At 37.6% G+C, this 21,081-nt stretch overlaps 1 protein-coding gene across 1 annotated transcript in view; it reads left to right on the top strand.

Moving 5' to 3' along the window:
- Window positions 1–21,081, top strand: part of MAST4 (microtubule associated serine/threonine kinase family member 4) — a 132,160-nt gene that overhangs the window by 69,815 nt on the left and 41,264 nt on the right. Inside the window, exon 4 of the mRNA XM_057389612.1 lies at window positions 8,046–8,167. Within this exon, the coding sequence (XP_057245595.1) occupies window positions 8,046–8,167 (122 nt within the window). The remainder of the gene's footprint in view (window positions 1–8,045; window positions 8,168–21,081) is intronic.

The following is a 21,081-nucleotide window of genomic DNA, read 5'->3' as shown; positions in this document are numbered from 1 at the left end:
ATCACCAACTAATTATTTTGCTGAACTGTATTTCAGGAGAGTTGTGAGGTAGGGGTGTCATGAATGGTAACTTCAGCCTGTAGGGTGTTTTTACCATGTAGTTATCGTTGTCACTGGTTGCCTAACAGTGTTATCGAGTTAGATATTTTTCTTAYGGAAAAACAAAAACCCAAGCCAACAAAGTAAACTGAAAATCCCAAACCTATCCTTGTCCCCCTGATCTGATTAAAGGTTAGGGAGATTTGCTGGTGATTTCAAATGCCTTTCAAATATTTTATAACTGTCACAATATTTCAATAATAGATTGCAAATCGTCAATATAGAAATTAAAGTTCAATGAATATCTGTTAGAAACTTTTGAGTAATTTCCTTTTCAACAAAATTTTGTGTTGTCTGTTAAATTATTTTGAGAATTTTGTTCCGAACATGAGCCATGGTTTCTGGAATGTGATGACTTATTCCTGGTAATTGATTTATAAACAGTTTTGATTCAACATTTCTTTGTAATTAACGGAGGCTTGATTTTCTTTTTATATGTRTGTATTTTTGGATACAGATCTAAGCCTTCATCCTGCTAGTCTGTGGCCTGAAACTGGTTATGTCCTTTTCCAGTTCCAATTCTGTCAATATTGGTGGAATTTTAAGGTAGATCTACTTACTTTTTTTTTTATTTTTAAGTTCATAATATTACCCCAAATTTTTGCCTTTGGGCCACATTTTTTTCATGCGTTGCCAGCCAGAGTCATAGAATCATAGAATATCCTTAAGTCCTGAGTTGGAAGGAACCCACAAGGATTGRTGTGTTCAGCTCCTGGCCCTATGCAGGAAAACCCAAAGAATTAGACCATGTGCCTGAGAGTGCCACTTCTTAATCTAATTTTAGAAAGTGAAACAAAGTTTTGTAGTACATCAAAAAATGAAAGAACTATAGTGAGTGTAATAGGATTTTTTTACAAAGGCTTCTTGTACAGTAACAAAWCAAATTGTAGTTGAGTCAGTTGTAATTACAGGCTTACCTGAAGAAGACTATGTTTRGGGGACAGATTGGCGGAAAGAAAAGCTTCATTTCTGGCATTAGACTGGGAAAGTGGCATTGTTCATTAACTTTAGCCATGTGTAGCTGAGTAATGTGCAAAACATGAAAACTTTTTGATTCAGCCACAGTGGAATAAGACAAAATATTGGAAAGTTTCCTAGTGATGACTTTAAATTCATCCACTCTTCTTTTACTTTCTGGTTAACAGYTAATGGGAATGATGGGCTTTAATTCTACCCCTCCTCCTTGTCCCCAGATGTGAGCCTAAAATTTGCAGTGTCCCCATCATTTCCTATAGCTGGGATGTCTGCAGGAGTTCAATTTGAGTCAATAAAGCTAAATGCCCTAACCTGAACTTAGGAAATAGTAAGGTGGGAGGCTCTGCCTTTCACCTGGTAGTTTTCTGAACCTGGAGTGAGGCTTTGCTTACCCTTGGGGGTAAAAGTGGTGGTATGTTGCTTCAGCTTTGGTCTTCACTTCACTTGCCTGTTGCTCAGGCAGTTGGTGAGTGGCAGTGGTGTTATCAAAAATTTGGTGCAATGAAAAGCTCCGTAACACCGCGGTAGCATTAAGAAGCAGGCATTTGTTGTTCAGTCAGATGCCGGGAGGRATAGCTCCTCCCAAAGCCCTGCATGCTGAGTACTGGCAAATTTCTGTTTATATACTGTGTTTTACGTATGTATCGACTGATTGTCCCAGAATATGAGACTAGTTTCTCTGAAATGAGTAACATATCATTCCGCCCCTTTACACATGTGTTCTTTGGTCCTGAGGTCTCGCTGGTGGTCCCTGGTGGTTGTAGACCCCAGTGTTCCAAGTGACCTGGCTCAGCTGGCCGGTGAACTTCCAGTTCTTCTTACACAGTGGSCATTGTGCAGGTCCATAGGCCAGTAGTTTCTGGAGTACAAGCATTGTGTTAGCTCAYCAGGTGTAGGCCATTTATCATCTGGTAACAGTGGCTGCTCCGGATGTGCTGGGAYTGCCTTTGCTGCTGTGGTGACTTGGTGGCTGCTGGTGGCTTCAGTCTTTCTTCAGTTCACATCAAGACCTGTCAATGAACTACTCTTCTGGGTATTTTTTGTGTTGGGAAATAAGCCAGGATAAGAGGAGGGAACAGTACCCTTCTGTGTTTCTTGTCAGAATGTTTCTATGACCCAGAGCAATCTGTGGTAGAGTCCAGTTTTCTCTTCCACCACATTTTATTGCTGTTGCTCTGAAGTAGCTCACTCTCCTGCGACTCCCCAGAAAGAAGTGTGGAGTGAGAAGCACTTAAAACTGTGCTTGGCAAGTCTGACTTGTCCAGGGCATCAGCTCCTGTGGTAAAATCAGTTATATTTTTACTTAAGTAAACTCTAGTAAGGGACAAGTATCTAGCTTTCTGATTTTTTCAAATATTCTGCACTTGATTTAACTTCCGTAATCGATTCAACAAGAAAATTAATCGAAATAAGTATTTCTTGGGCCTTGCCTTTAAGATGTCCAGATGGCAAGAGGCTATTTTGCAGGCTGCAGTTTCACAGCAGTTAAAACAAACACATTGATACTAGCTTCTGGTAAGTCTGTGGTACACTGTATTCATATGCACAGCTTCACTTTGGACTAATTGTGTCTAGTTGCTGTCAGCCCAAATTCAGATTCTTCCATTTAACAAAGTACATGCCTGTCTTCCATTTGCAGTAGTAATAGAAATTCCTGTAATAGAAAACTGCTTCTAATATTTTATTTATTGTCTAATATTTATTTTAACAAAAAGTATTTCRATGAAAAGCATTCTCCTAAGTACTTTAGTAAAGATAAAATCTTACTTGGATGCCAAAACGTTTTCTTAATCATGTGCAATTGTTTAATTATGAGAGACAAAGTTCCTGCTAAATTTTATCTTGAAAATGGAAGATTTGTAGGTATTARATTTGAGCTCATTTAATAATTCTCAGCTGTCTTGACAAAGGAGAGTAGTACTTCATGTCTTGGTTTGGCAGCAAGCAAGATTTTTCTATTTAGAATAAAGCAAAACGTGCCTCTTGTGACTGATTTTTGTGGAAGTGTATGTCCTTATGCAGTAAGGTACATACACGGTACACATACAACAAAGAAGCACATGCTGAATGCAATAAAAGTAAGAATTAATGAAGATTCTATTTGAACCTTCAACAAATACTCATTGCAAATGAATGTAGACATACAAGAAGCATGTTCAAGGGGAAGATGACACTGAGCTGCAGTTATATATTACCTATGTTCACCAATGATGATATAATAGTATTAAATAAGGCTAAATTATTACCATTATGTAGCCAACTTAAATCACCCTTCATCGACATGCATTTTGATAAATGTGCTGGGCCTACAAGCATTGCATTCAGATATGGGTAGAGGTGCAGCTGGTTCCAGTGCTGCTACTTCAGGCTGTGCTGGTAGTTTGAGGCACAGGAAGGGAGGTAAAGATACCAACAAAGCTCCTGCAGAGGAAGTGGGGGAGCATGTGACCATATTGGCATTGAAGAAGACAGAAGTAGGAGACCCCTATCAGTGGATAGTATCAGTGACTCAGTATCAATAGGTGATGAAAATAATATGAGAATTATTACCAGAGTGTGAGTGACTTGGATGCTGTCTCTGTTATATGCTGTTTATGGGCTAGAATACTGAATTAGTATGGAAGGGTGGAGGTGGAATTGAAGCCTTCCTCTCAGTCCCTCACAAATCAGTTCACTTAAAAAGGAAAGTAGCTGCTTGGAGCATTAAACTTGAAGGCAGACATGAATGCAGTGTGAAAATCAATAATGTATTTCAGCTCAAATTTTTTGTSTAGTACTGGCATTTAAATCACTTAATAAGGGGAAGTGTGGACATGTATAACTGAAGGGTTATTATAGAAAATGTAAATACAGGAAGTTGCATACAATTCTGAATGAAGCTATAGCAAGAAAAGTGTGGGAGTGCTATAATGTCAAGAGAAAAGGGGAGTGGACAGTATGAAGGGATTTAAAAAAAAATGTTATTATTGAATGAATTGAAGGAGACTTGCTGATTAACTTCCTAAAGGCGGGGACTGTTTCGTTGTGTCATGGTTTAGTGCAATAGGTTCGTGTTATTCCCAGATAAGAGACTTACCTTTCACCATCATTTTGTCTTAAGGCCTGGCTAATTTTGCTTCTATGGAAAGCATATTTCTTCAATGCCATTTCTGTATTTAAAAGSCAATGTACTATGAAAAGAAGAATTGGAGTTCTAGACAGTCTGCTTGCCTTAATTCCAGTGTTTTGTGAAAACTCTGTTATCTTCAAGGTTCTTGCTTGGGAAGGATGGGAGGAGGGATCATTCCAGCATTGCACACGCTYGCGATTTCTTTGGCAATTTCAATAGTGTTTACTGCCTAATTTAGTTTTTCAAGTGACAGCTCTCCCCCCCCCATTATTTTAAATAATTCTTGATGTTAATCATTCAGGAAAAGTAATGAAATATGAAGTGAATTCTTACAGTGGAGATACTAACCATGATACTGAGTAAATCCACTCTGCTTTCTGGTCCGTCAGGCAAAATATTACAGTTGAAGGAAGGGCTTGGTACAAAATTCTGTTGCTGTAAACAGTAGGATTGCATCTCCTCTGGCCTCTGAATCAAGACACATTAGGCTTTCTTTCAGATGTTCGAGCAAGACAAAAACAGAGTAAAATACAGATTACTATAAAGGACAAATAGAAATAGTAAAGGTGGCTGTTAGAGATGTTCTGCACATGCTAAAGTACAGAGAATATACGCTCTCCATGTTTTGTATGTCGTTTACATTTACAATAAAAAGTAAGTACTAGCATTAATAATAGTACTTATCTCTCATGTATCTTCTCGCCCTAGACTAAATTGTCTTAAACCATTTCTTAAACCATTACTTAAACTTTTTTGGCTTGGGRTCAAAACTTAAAACAATGTTCATTTGTGGACTGAATGCAAGTGATTGCCTTCCATCTTTTTTCTTGGGAAGCTTAGTGGGATTCATCCAAAATGACGATTAGTGCAGTCTGGGAAGGGCCTAGTGCCTGACTGTAGATTTTGAGACTGGTTTTAACCCCGTGTCCTGGTTCTGGCCGGGACAGAGTTAATTATTTTTCATGGTGCCAGGCGTGGTGGTGCGTGCTGTAGCCCTGAGCCTGCCGGTTCGCTGAGCCCGTTCCGTGCTGTGGCTGTGCTGAGTGGGCATGGCCAAGACCCAAGTGTTGTTCATTACCATCTTGTCCCATTGCTGGGGAGGTGAGGGAAGAGTCTCTTTCTCCTGCTACCGAGAAGAAAGAGGCTTGTTTCTGGTCCTAGAGAAAGCGTGGTGGGTGGAGCATCTGTCTGCTGTTGTTTTTCATTGTCCTGGGCTTGCTGAGCATTWTTACGTGTGAATAACTCTCTCTTTGTACATTCTTGTATTTAGTGTTGTTTCTGTTCATTTTCTTACCTCATTGCTGTTTCCAGTAAATGTCCTTATCTTAATCCTTGAGCTCTGCCTTTTGTGTGTTCCATGGAATGGGAGGGGAGCAGATCGTGAATTTCTTTTTAGTCGGAMTACTAAATTGGGGAATACCATTCCTAAACCACAACAATGCATGAGAAACCAAAGTGTGATGATGTTCCCCAGTTTCAGAACAAACTTAGAGCAAGACTTTTTCTTTCYTGAATTCTCTGTTATTCTAAGGATCAGGGCAAGACTTACTGCTCTTCAAATATTGATTCCTATGATGATAAAATGCCCTAATATTATGCTACAGCGATAAAATTGGAAAGTATTTAACATAATTTTCCTGATGTCTTCTAGAGTGAATTAATATAGAGTTTATACAAGAGCTGTGTGTATTGTATGTCTGCTCGACAAAATACCTTTTGCTGAAGAATTTCACCAATGGCCTGTTTGGAGCTGTCTGGTTGTCACTAGAAGTCTGGAAACCTTCTTGCAGTTTCATTACAGTGCTTCTAGCCTGATAGATGTTTGCAATCAGGGATCCCAGCACCAGGAAATGTCTGGTTTCACCCTTCTCTGCGAGCTTCATCTTACCAGTGACTCTGAGGAGTGGTATCAAAAAGGAGCAAAGGAAAGGCATAGACCTCTTTTGATGTAGAAAGCATTAAAGAAGTAAAACATACCTATTTATATGAAAGGTTTGTATAGCTTAGTTTTTTTGTATTCAGTTTTTAATTCTCTTTTTTCTGTCCAGGTAAGGAGAAATTAACCTTTAGAGGTGATAGATATAAAGCTTGTTCTGACTGTGTATGTTACTGGTATATTTCAGGATTGACATAAATGGGATATCAGAGATGTGTCTATTGCAATCAATGCAATTTATGACACGCTGTTAGTTGAGGATGATGCTAAAACCTATGCAAAAAGGGAACCAGAATTGTGTAGAAACAGGCAGAGAGAGCAGATGGGAAATTAATTCAGGTTTTCCAGTTCTGGGAAATGTTATCCTAGATAATTGGGCAAGAAACCACAGCTTTGTTGTACATTTTTCTTCTAGTCTTGGGCTGGCTGTTAGCAAATTGGGTGAAAAAATGTTTATGGGTTCCGCTTTACCAGTGTAACAGAGAACAATAGCACATTTGGAAGACTAATTGGARAGTGTTAAAGACTATCCTGTGCTGCTGCTTGGGAACTTCTAGCTTCCAAGGCAGTCACTTCCCAGAGACCTCAGAAACTCTCTGTGGATTTGCTGTGTAAAAATAACGGTATGAAGCTGAGGCTTTTGATTTCTTGCCAAACCTGTGCCAGTTTAACCTGGGTACAAATCCTGTGTCAGTGGGCATGGACATACCCACTGCGTAGCTGTCTGATGACAAGATTAATGAGGTGGGGATTAGTAATTCCAGGAGACAAATGCTTAGGCCGTGTGGTTTGGAGATGTTTYTCATTTGATCTGTTCAGTTAAAATACCGAAATATGTTTTTGAAATGAGATTTGATAAGAAATAAAAAGTCTTCTGAATTGCTGTCTTCTGTTGCTTTCCATCAGCTTGTTGGTCTTCCAAGAGAAGTCAATTGCTTTAGTAATGGAGTGTCTCCCTTTTGCATGGTTTTCAGAGAAGAGTAAGAAATTAAGGTGGACGTATTTCCCAAACCAGTATATAGCCTGTTGTCCTGTTTCTTGACGGTGACTGAAAATAAGCAGAAATTAACAGTATCAATACATGCTTGTTAGTATAATTCCCTGAATATTCTTTCTGTTGCTAGTTTGTAGCTCASGCATCATGATCTGGAGGTGTGGTCTGCCTAATTAGCACTCGAGGGGAGACAATCCAGACTGAGTGGCATCACACTCTGATGGGGAATGTAACCCTGGGTGGCCTTGGGCTTTTGGTTTCTTGCCCTCAGTGGGGTGATGCCAGTGAGTGGAGAGCACAGGCTATGAGAGTTGCATGTGAGGGCTSCTGAAGAATGGCTGGCCTGCACCTTGGTAACATCCCCTAACTTGGGATGCTGGATAAAGATTCTTGCAAAGTGAGTGGTATCTGTTAGGTAGATTGTTGAGGAATTTTGGAATAGAAGCAGAACAGTCCTCACCCATAAAATGGTGTAATCATCCACACARTAAGGGTCTTATTCCAGTAAATCTYGCTTTGTCTCTCAGRCTCGGAGCCTTACTCCTTCAAGGGGTAGATAGAGGAATAATTTTTAATAAATTAGTTTTAGTTTTTATTTTTGACTAGCTTTCAGGGTTTAATTTCTTTTGGTTCAGAACTAGCATTCTGGATTTTTGCGTCTGTTGTTGCTTTAGTTGTGTTTCTATGTAGGAAAAAGGTACAATTGTGAGAACGGGGAAAAAATTAAGTTTCCTGCGAGAAGTGGAAGGATCCTTTGTGAAGGACTAGCAAGTGAATAGCAGGAATTCTGTTCTGATGGAATCAGCTCTGGTCAGGGCTGCAGTGAAAGRTGTTTCACAGTAGCAAGAGTGTTACAGTAAATTGTCTTGTTGCATTGACTCRCCTCATCTGCAGCATCTCATATTTTAACTCGCTCTTTCTTAACTTGACAGGCAAATATTTGCTTCCAAGTGCAACTGGACAGCAGCTGTGGCAACCTATAGAAACCACTAATCTTGTTCGGATGCGCTACCAAACACTTGGACAGTCAGCACCTTCACTCACTGCTAGTTTGGTGAGTAATTTTTTTTGATGCTAGAAATGTACCAAAAAAATTGTATCTCCTTGTACCTGTTGGTGGGAGGATGAGAATCAAGCCAGAGTCTATTTCTAGACCAATCTCTCCTCCTTAAGCCGTGTTTTTAAAGTACTTAATGCATGACTGTGCACTACATTGCTTAATATGTTGAGTGCAGCTGAGAAACATTTATGGTAGCAGTAACTCTGAATTGGGTTACTGGATTTTGCATAAAGCCTGAGCTGAATGTTGCATTGATATAGTGTTTGCATTTAGATGGTTTCTTTCCAAAAAAAGGCATGCTTTTTAGGACAGCAATAGAAGGCAGCTGTCCTTTCTCCTGAGCCTTCTTTTCTATCAATGTCCATTTCCACTTCCTGAAGTAGTTTGTCCTCATGAGGACACAGATATGTGAAGTGTGAGTTTAATTWACACTTTTGGATAAGATGGTAAGGGAAGAAAAAGGGACAGTGATGCATCATGCGCTTGAACTTTCAGCTTTTTGTTATCAAGTATCCATTTTACTGCTTTGYGTTTCTGTATATTAATATCTTAATATGTGTTGAAATTTAATGCAGGGCCTTGCATACCAGCCTATACTCTTCTTCAAAGAGTTATGGTAATGCATTTCTTGTATGAAGAATGAAAAAAAATTATTAATGCTTTGCCTCCCCTGTCTTCTGCCTTTTGGCTGGTCATTAAAACTTTGTAGATACATATCTACTTTCTGGGGGAAGCTGATTTTGGATTTGCTTTGGATATTTTAAAAACAATAGTCAGGTTGAAGGCAGCTATAGTCGGCCAGTGTGGAGCAGATATCTACCTCATATKGACAGGTAGATGGCTGTTTCTCCATGGTCTGTCTGAAGGAGGATTTCACTTCAAATGCAGCAAATATTCACCTGTAAATCTCATCCTGGCTTCTGCTTGGTGGTGGTGCTGTTTGTGGCTCTTCAGGGCAGATATGGCTTTTTGAACTCCACACTTAGTACAAACACTTCGTTCTATGCTTTGAACCCTAATATTTTCCAGGGAATAAGTGTCAACCTATGTACTTCGATGTGTCAGGATAGGTGTCAATTATTTATTATTTATTTAGAGTATATATAATTGAAATGGCAAAAAAAGTAGATAAATGGTCAGAAATCAATTTAAATTGCATTAAAACCGCATTTTTTTTTCTTTTCTATATTTGGAAATAAAAAATGATTTCTTCTAAATTAACTAAATTTGAAAAGGGCTGTGTTGCTATTTGATGCTCTGTTTCTATTTGCACAACTATTAGGAGGCTTGCTGCTAGCAATATTGTGCTTTTGTTTTGCTGTGATTCTTAAACTACAGGAAGAGGAAGATGCAGCACCATTTTGACAAAAAGTGCTTTAAATGGTCATAAAACAACAGACTAATAAAAAATTCAGTGAGCCTTGCTTCCTTAAGGGCCTTTCACTCATCACCTGTATAGTTTTATGGCATATCTGTCTGCCACAGACTTCTTCCTTCCTGTCTCTCCACATCTTTTATCTGTGCCTGACTGCAGTTTCTTTCATGCTGGYGCAAAAGCAGGCAAGAGCCATCTAAGCAGATCTGAGCAGATTGTGCACAGGGTGGAGGTGCAGTTCCTCAGAAGTATTTATTTCTTATCTGGAACTGCCATCAGATTTGCCTCCTAAGGAGGTTAATGCKAGTGTCACAGGCAGGGCTCTTCTCAAGCTTCCTTTGACAAATACTTTGCTGTCAGGCTTTTGAAGGACTCTGGTCTTTGCTTAAAAAGGGCCATAAGTATAGGGATCACCTCCCTATACTCCTGCACTTTTTTCTTTTCCCCTTGATTCTGTGATTTGACAGTGTTGAATTCAGGAGACCTATTGTTAGATTCTAGTAATTGGAGCTTTTAATCATATTTAGGAAAGAATTTACCCTTATGTAGAGGAGATTTGTATGAAGAATTTCCATGTAGCTGTTCACAGTCTGAATGGAAATGTCTTTAAATGTATTGTCTCATGCATCTGAAAAATAATTATGATGTTCCCTAATTCATTATTATTTATGACCTTTCTTTGGTCATTCTCACTGGGATTGATACTGATGTGGGTCTGATGGAGTRGTTATGAGCCAATATTGACAAGAATGACAAGTGAACAGGTCAAAGATACATGCTAGTGTTTAGTGCAATTGCAAATGGGGTACAAAAGACATACTTTTGACTTTTTCTGTCAATAGTTTATAAAAAATTCACAAAATCTCTCACTGGTTCACAGGTGTATAGTTTCTGTGGGAAACAATTGATTTTTTTTAATATTGATTAAAAATAGGCTGCAGGTGTTGCTTTAAGTAGAGTTCAGTAGCTATGCATGATTCACTCATGTAGTACATGCAGTTGGACTGTAAATTAAAAATACAGTTTCCACATAGACCCATAGAAACTGGGTTAAAGATGTGTAGGAGAAGGCTGATTTTGTGATGAATGGGCAGTGTATTAGATTTGATATTGTTCCTTCACAGAATCACAGAATAATCTGAKTTGGAAGGGACGCAAAAGGATCATGAAGTCCAACTCTTGGTCCTGCACAGGACAACCCCTTAAATCACACCAGGTGCCTGAGAACATTGTCCAAATGCTTCTTGAGCTCTGTCAGGCTGTGRCCACTTCCCTGGTGAGCCTATTCTAGCCCAGCAACCCTCTGGGTGAAGAAACTTTTCCAAATATCCAACCTAAACCTCCCCTGTTACAACTTCAGATCATTGCCTTGGGTCTTGTCRCTGGTCACCACAGAGAAAAGATTGATGTCTGTCCCTCCTCCTCTCCTGGTGAAGTTGTAGACTGCAGTGAGGTCTCCCCACAGTTCGGAGGTAGMTAAGTGATGGTTGTGTTACTCTGCAGTTTCTGCCATGAGCATTTTGAATTGTCTGTGAGATGGATTCTGTGGTGGTGAAACAGATCATGGGAGTCTGCAGAGAGAAGTAATGAGGACTTAAAACCATAAGAAAATGATGCAGAATATCGTCTGCACTAAATATAGGGGGAAAGCTGAGTTGAGGAGATGAACTTTAGGAGGTTTTTATGGGTCATGTTGAGCTGGTCAATCTCTTCCTCTCCCCAGTCAGTACTGTGTGCTCCTGGAAGGCAATTTGGCGTGTGTCCCAGTGCTGAGTTTTGCGGGAGTGTAGGGGAGCTGTGGTAGGGCTAGTTTATCTGACTTCTTGCACTGTGTGTTGACAGTCATCTCACCTGAATTCGGGCATCTTTTCAGGGTGGGATGGATTGGGAATTAACTTGGAGCTTCTGCCTCATTCACTGTCTAAAGTTCAGGAGTCATTCTCTTGTCCTCTATCTGTCTTCTGCCATGCCACAAGTATTTTTGAGTACCATTTGTAAACTTACTGTTTTAACTTTTCTGTTTGTTATTGTGATCAGAATTTTTGGAAAATGCTTTGAAATGAATTGGAATAAAGCAAATTTTGTTAGTTTCTCATTGTAATAAGCTGATTTAACTCTTGTAATTATGATAACAAGTCTGAAACKAAGCATTTACTTACTGTTTTATATGCAGAAAGGTATTTTGTGTGACACAGATTGAATGAAATTCTTGATTTTAACATTTTCTAGAAACATATATAGAAACAATGGAAACCTAAACGGAAAGGGTCTTTATGATACATAATGATAAATGTRTAGATGAAAGAAAAGAATTTACCCAATTTAATAGGGTAAAATTCCTTCAGATTTGCTTTGGCTTTATCATGGTTTAGTGTGAAASTCCTGTTATGGGTTTTATTGATCTATTGCTTGTTTGACTGTATGGTGGGTTTTCTATCTAATTAAAAAAAAAGTAATCAAGGAACATGAAATCTTTCATTTTGTTTTTCCGTTTTATATAAAAAAGAAACCCTCTCCTCTGTGCCACAAGAAAGATTTCTCACAGTCCAGAGAGCTTTCTAAGATGGCATAATTTATGATTACTTTATGGTAACTTGCACTATGAAATACTCACATAATAAAAATACACTATAAACAAGATCCTCAAATGAAACATGTAGGTTGTAATACACTTGGCTTTTAAATTCAGTCAAGACTGGATGTGTGATTTCAGCTTTATGGCAAGTATTCAGCTTAGGTTAGCCATTCTGTTGTGTGAGATGAGTATACATCAAGAGGTAAATCAGGCTCTGTAAAGGCATGTTGTTTCTTCTTGGTAGTGTGAAAGATTTCAGTGAAATGAATGGCTTATGCCCTTTCCTACTAAGCAGTGAAGGGATGTTTTTTCTAGGTATGATTAGAAACATTTGCTACTTTTTAGCATCCCCCGGCAAACTTCCTTTTCCAAAACTGCAGAAGATTGTTTGCAAACATCTGTACTTTGGTTGCTTTTTATTGTCATTTTATCAGTGTTAATTTKTAAGAATGGTCTTATGGAAACTGGAGGGGGCTAATTATATAAAGTACTGATTTGTAAGTTGGATTGCTGAAAGGAAACAGCATAAGAAATCTTCAATGTGTATGAAAAGCAGTTCTACTTCTTCAGAAAGAGCTTTGCCTCTTTCTTTCTTTTAAATAGTATAATACTGAAAATGAGTAAGTGTGTCTTTGTTAAATATGCCATTAACTTCAGCTAAATTGACATAATGTTGACAGTTATTATGAGAACTGTTTCAAAACTAATTATGCTAATTAGAACTTAACTACCAGTAATTGCATGTATTCAAACAGCACACCAACACCCTTTTGTGTGTTTTATTCCCCAGATGTAAGACAGCCATTTGTTGTCTCAGAAGCTGCAAAATTACAATATAGATAATAAATGATTGTGAGCAAATAAAATACATTCTTTAGAAGTCCTAATTGGTTAGATAAGCGAATGACAGTATCAGTTGTGCTTGGCCAAACCACATAATTTAAAAAAGGCCTTAATTTAAATATTTTATTTTGGAATTGTAGGCAATTTTTCAAATTATTAATTATCCATGTTCAGTTTTATCTAATGAATATCAGGTATTGCTGAATTTATTTTTAAGTAACTTCCTTGAAAGCAAGAGGAACCTGCGCCTGGGTTGCTTTTGAGTTTTTGTTCTTTCTGTCCGTGGATKTTGATTTTTGATGCTTAAGTGTGAGCACCTCATTAATACTGTGAAAGTTAATGCAGAGCAAGTACAAGGATGACACTTGCAAGAAGCACAAAAACCATATAATAGAAATAGACAAAATAGCTAATCCTAGCTCTTTATATCAAATCTCYGCAAAATAGTTAGATTTCAGAAACAGAGTCTGAACTGAGGAAGGTACTTGAATGCTAAACYACTGTGTAAAGTTGGAAACCATATTCTTGTTTAAGTTAAAATGAGCTTAACATCTAAGAGTAATTACTGAGAATCTTTTTAAAATGTGAGGGTTTTATTGCTATGAAATGCTAAAATTGTCAAGTAATGGTAGCAGGTTTTCTGTGCTTCARTTGCTTCTAGCTTTTAAGACTAGAGAGTTGTTGTCCCTTGTGTATTTTATTTCATTAATTCCTTACCCATGAATATGTATTTGCATTCATATTTCTTTGTCTGTATTTGCCTTTAAACAAATAGTTAATTGCAGTTCTAATCCAGTAGATAGATCTAATTTAGAAGCAGCAAGAGGAAGGTGAACATTCATCTTCATAGACATGCCTACATGGTCTGTATTTGTACACAGCAAAAGATGGAGAAGGCCTGGTCCAGAGCTGTGAAACTGTGATACTGTGACAAGAAGAATATAAATCTAAACCTAAATCTAAATCTAAATAAAAATAAAAATATAAATATATCTGTATTTTTCTCTATTATTATTTTCAAAATAGTCACAGTATACTTGAGTTTAAAACTGTAGATTAAGTTGCTTGATAYGGCTCTAGGTGTTGGCTCCTATCTTAAGTCATCTGATTAAAAGTGACTTTATTAATTCTTACACTTTTCTTGCTCATTCTTGGATATGGATAAATTACAGACATGAGTTGTTTGACATGGCTCTAGATGTTGGCTCCTTTCTTAAGTCATCTTAAAAGRCTAATTCTTACACTTTTCCTGCTCATTCTTGGATGTGGATAAAATACAGACATGAGGGTAGCTGGGGTTAACATTTCTCCCAGAGAAAGCTTTTGATTTCTCAGAATTGAGAACATGGATTGTGCTGCAGATTATAATTAGTTAAAGAATAACGAGAAAAGTAGGTAAAATAATAATCTCTCTGAGAAGGCTAACCTAGGTTAAGATGCCTTGTTAGCATATTAGGTGTTTTTCAAAAGTACCCCCTTTGTGTGAAACAGGTCACTTCCAATCAACCTCAGCTAGCTTCCAGCTGTCAGGATGTACTTGAACATAATCTGGAAAAGGAGATGCTGCCCAGTTTATTAGAGTTGAATGTAGGTATAGCCCTCTYCTCTATCCTATTAATGCTACAGAATGAGTAGTGATCAAATGCACGTCAGAGCTAAGCAATACATCTCTGTTTTGCGCAAGTACCATACTTCTATTTGCCAGGTCCCATATAATAGTCTTCTTCCTTCATGAGAGACTTACCCTGAGCAGTGAGAAGGCTCTAGGGCCCGTTTCTGGTTCTGGATAGTGAAGAATCTACGGCTGTTAAAATTAATTCCTTTAGGCTGTTAAAATTTGGTCTCCTGGGGATGCCTTGTTCTTTTAGAATTTTGTTTGGTTTTTGTTGTTGTTCGTCTTGGTTGTTTGGTTCTTTTAGAATTTTGTAGGACCCACACAGTTGAGATCAATATCCTAGGTTAAATGTAGTGCTTCACCTCTGAAACTGAAGCTTCTGACTGTGTATTAGTAGCGGCTCTGAATAAGGGCTTATTCTTGTCTGCTGTGATATTTTAATTGTCTGTGTGTGGTGTTAGTGATAGTTACCTTAAAATATCATCTAGAATTATGTTGCCAGTATCACTTAAAAAGTGGGAAAACTGGAAAATCTTACAGAAGTGAGGCCACGAACTTTTCGCCTGGGTAAAATTGGCCACATGAGAAACAAAGCAGTGGTGTTTGGCAGTAAACAATATGACCAGAAGAAATCAACGTGTAATCATTTATATTGTTTGGAGTTTAGATGCCTTTCTGGGAATAAAACTTTCTCAGCTTGTTGTTAGATTTAGAGGAAAACTGCATGAAATTGCAATCTGTTATTAACAAGGGATAAGACTCAGGAATATACTGATGGACTTCTCTGGCTTTAGATCAAAAACTTCTGCAACTCTTTATATGATTTATAGGTGTGGAAATGGAAGGGGGATAAAGAGGTTAAAAGTGACATGATGAGCAGGAAGAAACTGGAAATGAGATGTGGAAAGCTCTAGGAAAATTTAGCCATAATACCATCTCCTGTTACTCTGATCAAAAAAGCAGACTACTGTGAATTCATTGTCTGTTGGTTCACATGTCAGTTGAAACACTGATTCATCTGTAGTTTTTAACATTTAATGAGAAAATAGTAAATAACAACCTGGAAAGAGATGCTCCTTTCCKTGATGAGTGTGTGCATATGTACAAACCTAATTTGATTGGTCTGACTTTGKCTCAGAAGTTTGTAATAAAAGTTTAAACCTATTTAAATCACAGCTCTGGCTTTAATATAAACCGAGATAAAATGGGCATGGGGAATAAAATGTTGAGGGTAGGAAAGCTATTGTCTGTACTTCTGTCTGCAGTCAGGATCTGAAGTGAGAGGTGTTGGTAATCTCAAAGTGCATGCTCCCCCTGTGTGGCGTAGGTGAATGTAGGTTAGGGTGTTGCTCAGTGCTCTTATGAGGCACTTAAAATTTCTGTGACTATTCTTAGCAGAGAATTCTTAAGAATTTGGTACTCATGCCAAATTCATATGTTCACAGGTCTATTAGTTAAAAAAAAAAAAAGTTGTAGAGGACAAGGTACTGCTCCACTGACCTGAATTTTAATAGTGATACTATGTGTTGTTAATTGGTAGCATTGTGAAAACTTTTTTTTCTAGTGCTGCTGTTGCTATAGAGAACTTGATTGCTGCTCATGTGGCAGTTTCAGTTAACAAAAATGCAAATACTGAAGTTCTTTGAACTTCGTAGTAAAGTTTAACCTAAGATGATGGGATTGTTTGGACTATGATGAGGCATATTCCTTTCTGCTCAWTTTTTTTTGCTGTGGGGCAGCATCCATATGTGAAAAGATAACTAAATAGGGCGCAATTCTAAATTATGAAGTAACCTTTTTTTTTTCCTTCCTGTAAGCCGACAAATTCTCMTGCCTGTGGTACTTGCAAAGCGACTGTAATGCAGCAGAGGATGGAAGCAGACAGTCTGGAAACAATAGCTCTCATTCCTCAAGCTGAAGTACTCCCATGGTTCTGATGAAAACAAAGAGACTCAAATTGGGTTGAATGACCCTGCTGACTCCATGGAGCAGGGAGGGGAAGTGTGGCTTATCCAGATCTCTTATGGGAATGAACATTCCTCCACATTTTTTTTTCAAGTTCCACAAAGCAAAGGTATCTAGCAAGAATATTTCTGAACATACAGCAGAGTAGTTTTGTGTTGTGTGGTGCATTGCTACTTCTAATCTCCTATTGTTCTAGGTTTAAAAGCAGGTGGTGTTTTACTGACCTGAAACTTTAGGTGAGTTGWATGCCACAGATAGCTTTGACACATGCTGCTGGGTATTTGTACCTCTGGTTTTTAGTCAGGCTTTCTTGTACATTCATGTGAAATCAAACATTTTACTGTAAAAATGCACTTCTGTCCTGTGGAGGCAGGTGGGAATGTGGACTTTGATATTTTTTACCATACCTTACCTTTTAGTCTTCTTGCAATCTCTCCCGTGTCCTGATATACGGTGATTTAAATTCTTTTGGCTTCCCTGTTGTATYGCAGTCATTGTATTTGTTTCCTTCTTCTGTATACTGCCACAATGGGCTGATGATTTTTAGCATCAACTCTGTTGTCATCTCAGTAAAGACAGRAAGCATTGTTTTTTAAATTTTTTTCTATCACAATATGCCTTATTGTGGTGCATATGTCTATATCCAATTCTATCMGATTTTTAATAAAGCAGTAGGACTGTAAGATCATTGCATCTATTAAGGATTTTCTTTCATGGTGTTGGGGASAGTAAGAAAACTAGGTAAATGCTCAAGTTAACCTTATGTCACTTGAGTAAAAGATACAGTAATCAGCAGGAGATTGGTTAACTGCTACTCTCTCATGAATACATTTAACCTTTTGATTATTGCAGAATATCTSCAATTATGTGGTGCAATGGAAGATACTCAGTATTTGGTCAGTTAAATTCAGAAATTATGATTGGCTTTGTAATGCATGAAATAATTTAATAGTAATAATATGCACTTGGCTGATCACAGATCCCTTTTTCTATCTCTTAGGTTGTCTATTTGAGRGAGGATGAAGGTAGATAGAAACAAAGTTGAATTATGAGATTGTCTGCTGTAAATGAGGGAGAAAAAAGAGTGCATTCAATTTAAGTAAGAGAACTAGCCTATGGCTAAAATGGAGTTGGATCTCAGTATATTTCATTAATCTCATTAAAAATTTTTTCCATTAAAAGCATATCCTGAACAAACTTTTCTATCATGATGCTGCTTTTCCAGAAACCTGTAACTGTGAATAAACATTTTTTTTKGTATGCTTGTTTCATGTGCTCTATCTATTAAATATAGGATTGAAACTAGTCATCATTAGGAGAATATTCCCTTTTATTCTAGACTTCCTTACTTTGCTGATTTGTAATTGAATTTTCCATCCACAGGGAGTCAAGAYTTCAGCAAGGTAAACTATCTTCTGAATTTGAATTTTGAAAGGCTTAACAGTTGCTCTCTAATGAAGGAGGGTGCTTCTGTGAAGCAGCAGGACCATGTGTAGTGGAAAATATTCAATCTCATAGTGGAAAGAACAGCCAAAATACATCAAGAAGAGGTATCTGTTCTTAAGGGAAAGTTCATGAATATGTTATCTCAYTGAGAAAATTCTGCATTATTGCTACTTTAAATGCTTCTGAAAAGGAAAATGGGAATCAAAGTCAAGGAGACTATATTCATCATTGTTCAGAGTGATGGCAAAACAAGAACTTAAACCTTGCCGAAGTTCAATAATTGTGGTTGGAATGCAGTTTGCCTGTTACTGATTTCACTTGAGACTCAAACTTCTAAATAACTAACAGGGATTGCTCAGAATTAATTGCTATTACTGTTTTGCTRTGAGATTGTTTAAAAGAATTTGCATCCTTTTCCATTTACAGTATCTGAAATATTGCATTGAGCTGACTGTTACAAAATGCCTCAACTCAGAGGGATTTTTACCTTTTCTCTGAAAACACAGCTAGATGTGTGGCACTTCAAATTCTAAGATTAAAAATGGCATAGCTCCTATATGTTTGATGTTAGGTTTTCTTTGGGGAGATAAAGAGACAAATAGTTCAACAACTTTTGAAAAAGAGAACTTTTTGTGTGTGCATCTCAGTTCTTGTTAAAAAGAATTCCCCAAGAGATACAGGCTGTACTCAGGATATTCATGTCTTTTCAGAAAGACATTTCTTGTGTGATATTGTGTAATGGAAAACTTAGAAACTTGGAAGACTGATAGCCTTGTTTGATTTGATGATCTAACTATGCTTTCTGATGGAGTGAGAAACATAGTATTTGGCTGGAAAAGRCAAAATGGATGAAGTTGGAATGGATGAAGTCTGTTGTGAACAGTGTTCTTGTACATGTTCTGTCACTGAAAGAGAAGTGGGTTACTCATTTAAAACTTATTTGAAAAATTGGTTTGCTTCTGCAGCAGTTATTTTTTATCTAATATTTTCATGGCTGATTTACTATGTAAAGTGGTAAATCTGCCCTCTCAATGAGTGCCGAGCCCAGGAATAAGCTGCTGCAAATAGGATTTTGTCCGGCAGGTGGCATGAAGACCCAGCGTGTACCTACACATGGAATGTGGCCATTCCTTCATGTGTAATTGTGTTGGCAAGGTACCTGTGCTTTCATGTGAAAAAGTAGTTTATTTTCAAGAACCTTAAAATGCAATTAACAGTATCAATAATACTTTCTTTTATTAAGAAACAGCAGCAGTTTAGCCCTGCTTTCCCTAAGTATAATAAATTGTTGCACCTRTCTGCTAACCTGAGGTTTGTCACTTGAGTAGGTTTATCAGCTCCAGAAGAAAAGAATTAAAATTTTGCTAACTGAGGAATCTTGAATTTTCCCYGCTTGTGATCTGTATTCTAGTGATATAGAGCGAGGATAATGAACTCTTAATGCATTGGTGAACTGGGTAGTAAGAGTGCATCTTGGATACACAGCAGGCCAACCTGGCGTATCTGAATGTGTGTTTCTGTTGTGTAGTATTGGGGAACACAAATTCAATGGCACTCTGTCAATCCATGCCGTGATTATTGCCCARATAGAACAGAAGGTATGTAAGTGGAGTAGTGCACTCTTCTCTGGGTGTGTGGGTAGGATTGTAATATTGAAGGAGGATGGAGGAAAAAACTGGTGAGAACTCACGGTTTAATTGTCAGGCTGGCAGTGCCTTCTCCAGGGCTGTAGCTGGGGGTTCAGAGGAAGCAGTGCCTTGAAAACCTTTGGCTGGTGGAGCGTGTCTATTCTCTTCTCCTGAGGAGTGGAAGCTATTGTGTTGCACCCTGAAAGGGGGCTGTTGATTTCACACAGAGCATTTATTCCATACTTTTTCTTAGAAGGGGCATTAGGCAAATGTACATAGGATCATAAATAGCTATGTAGATGAAATACTGTAACCTTTCCACTTGGAATAATATTATATATATTGCTCCTAGTGTCTGAAATTATATGTGAATTACTGTGCCTTAGTAGTTAATGATTACGTTGTGGGTGTTACTTGATTCTGTTAAATTCATTAGTTTCTCAGAATTTCAATGTATGTTAATAATTACTAATAAATTTGCTTTATTAATCTCAATTTTAGACAAGGCAACTTTAGCTCCTAATACTCTAAAATATGAGAACTGTTCCATATTTCTTAATGTAATGTGCAAGTTCATATGATATCACTGGATAGCTTCTATGGGTAAATGAGACCTTGGAAAATAAATAATGAAAACCAAGTGGTGTATTTTCATTGCCCCATTCAAGTAGTTTGTGATAAAGCTGGCCTATACTCCCTCTCTGCTGAATATCTTAAATACGCTTTTCTGTTAGTACTGAAAACATTCTKTTAGCACTGAAAACATCCTTGTTGCATGGGGACATTGTTGTGAAATATATTGCAGTGCTACATTTCTGTCTGCCAGTCTGGAYGTACTAAAAAGTTAAAAAGGTATTCACTGCTTCAGGTGGATTACAGAATTCCTTATCTCGGTGACAGTGTTAAGTGTTAGTCTGRCAATTTTTGCTGCTAATTTTGATGAAACATCTCTCTTCCAATGATATMGTCAATTTCAGTGACAATTCACAGATAACAAAGCTTCCTAAACTTGAAGGAACGAGAGGCAGATGGGTGGTGTTTCCATAAGCTTTTTTTTTYCTTAAAAATTATTAAAAGTATTGCATTAGAGAAAACTCTTGGCTAGTGTAACAGTATACAGTGATACTATAAGTTTTTGACATATAAGATGGCTAGATGTTGATCTGTATAGAATTTTTTTAAGAAAATCTTCATTTTGATTCACTTCCAGAATGACTTTTCAAATTGGTAGAAGAAATACATGCTYATCTTTCATCTCCCAGCACCATACRTGGCTTTTGCTTTCATGCTTCTATGACATTGCCTGATGATGATCTGGTATCCACTAAGATTCTAATGAAATATCTTTTGCCCATAGAATTGTTGAGTGACAGTATGGATGGTTTGGTGTGGATATATATGTATGGGACAGTTGAAAACTTCAGGGTGATACAGTTCTCAGAGAATTTTTTTTGTGTAAAA

This window comes from Malurus melanocephalus, unplaced genomic scaffold (genome assembly GCF_030028575.1).
Source record: "Malurus melanocephalus ecotype Western Australia unplaced genomic scaffold, MMel_1.1 scaffold_18, whole genome shotgun sequence".
Lineage (NCBI taxonomy): Eukaryota > Metazoa > Chordata > Aves > Passeriformes > Maluridae > Malurus > Malurus melanocephalus.
Note: the sequence above shows the minus strand (reverse complement) of the source record. Positions and strands in the feature narration are given on the sequence as shown.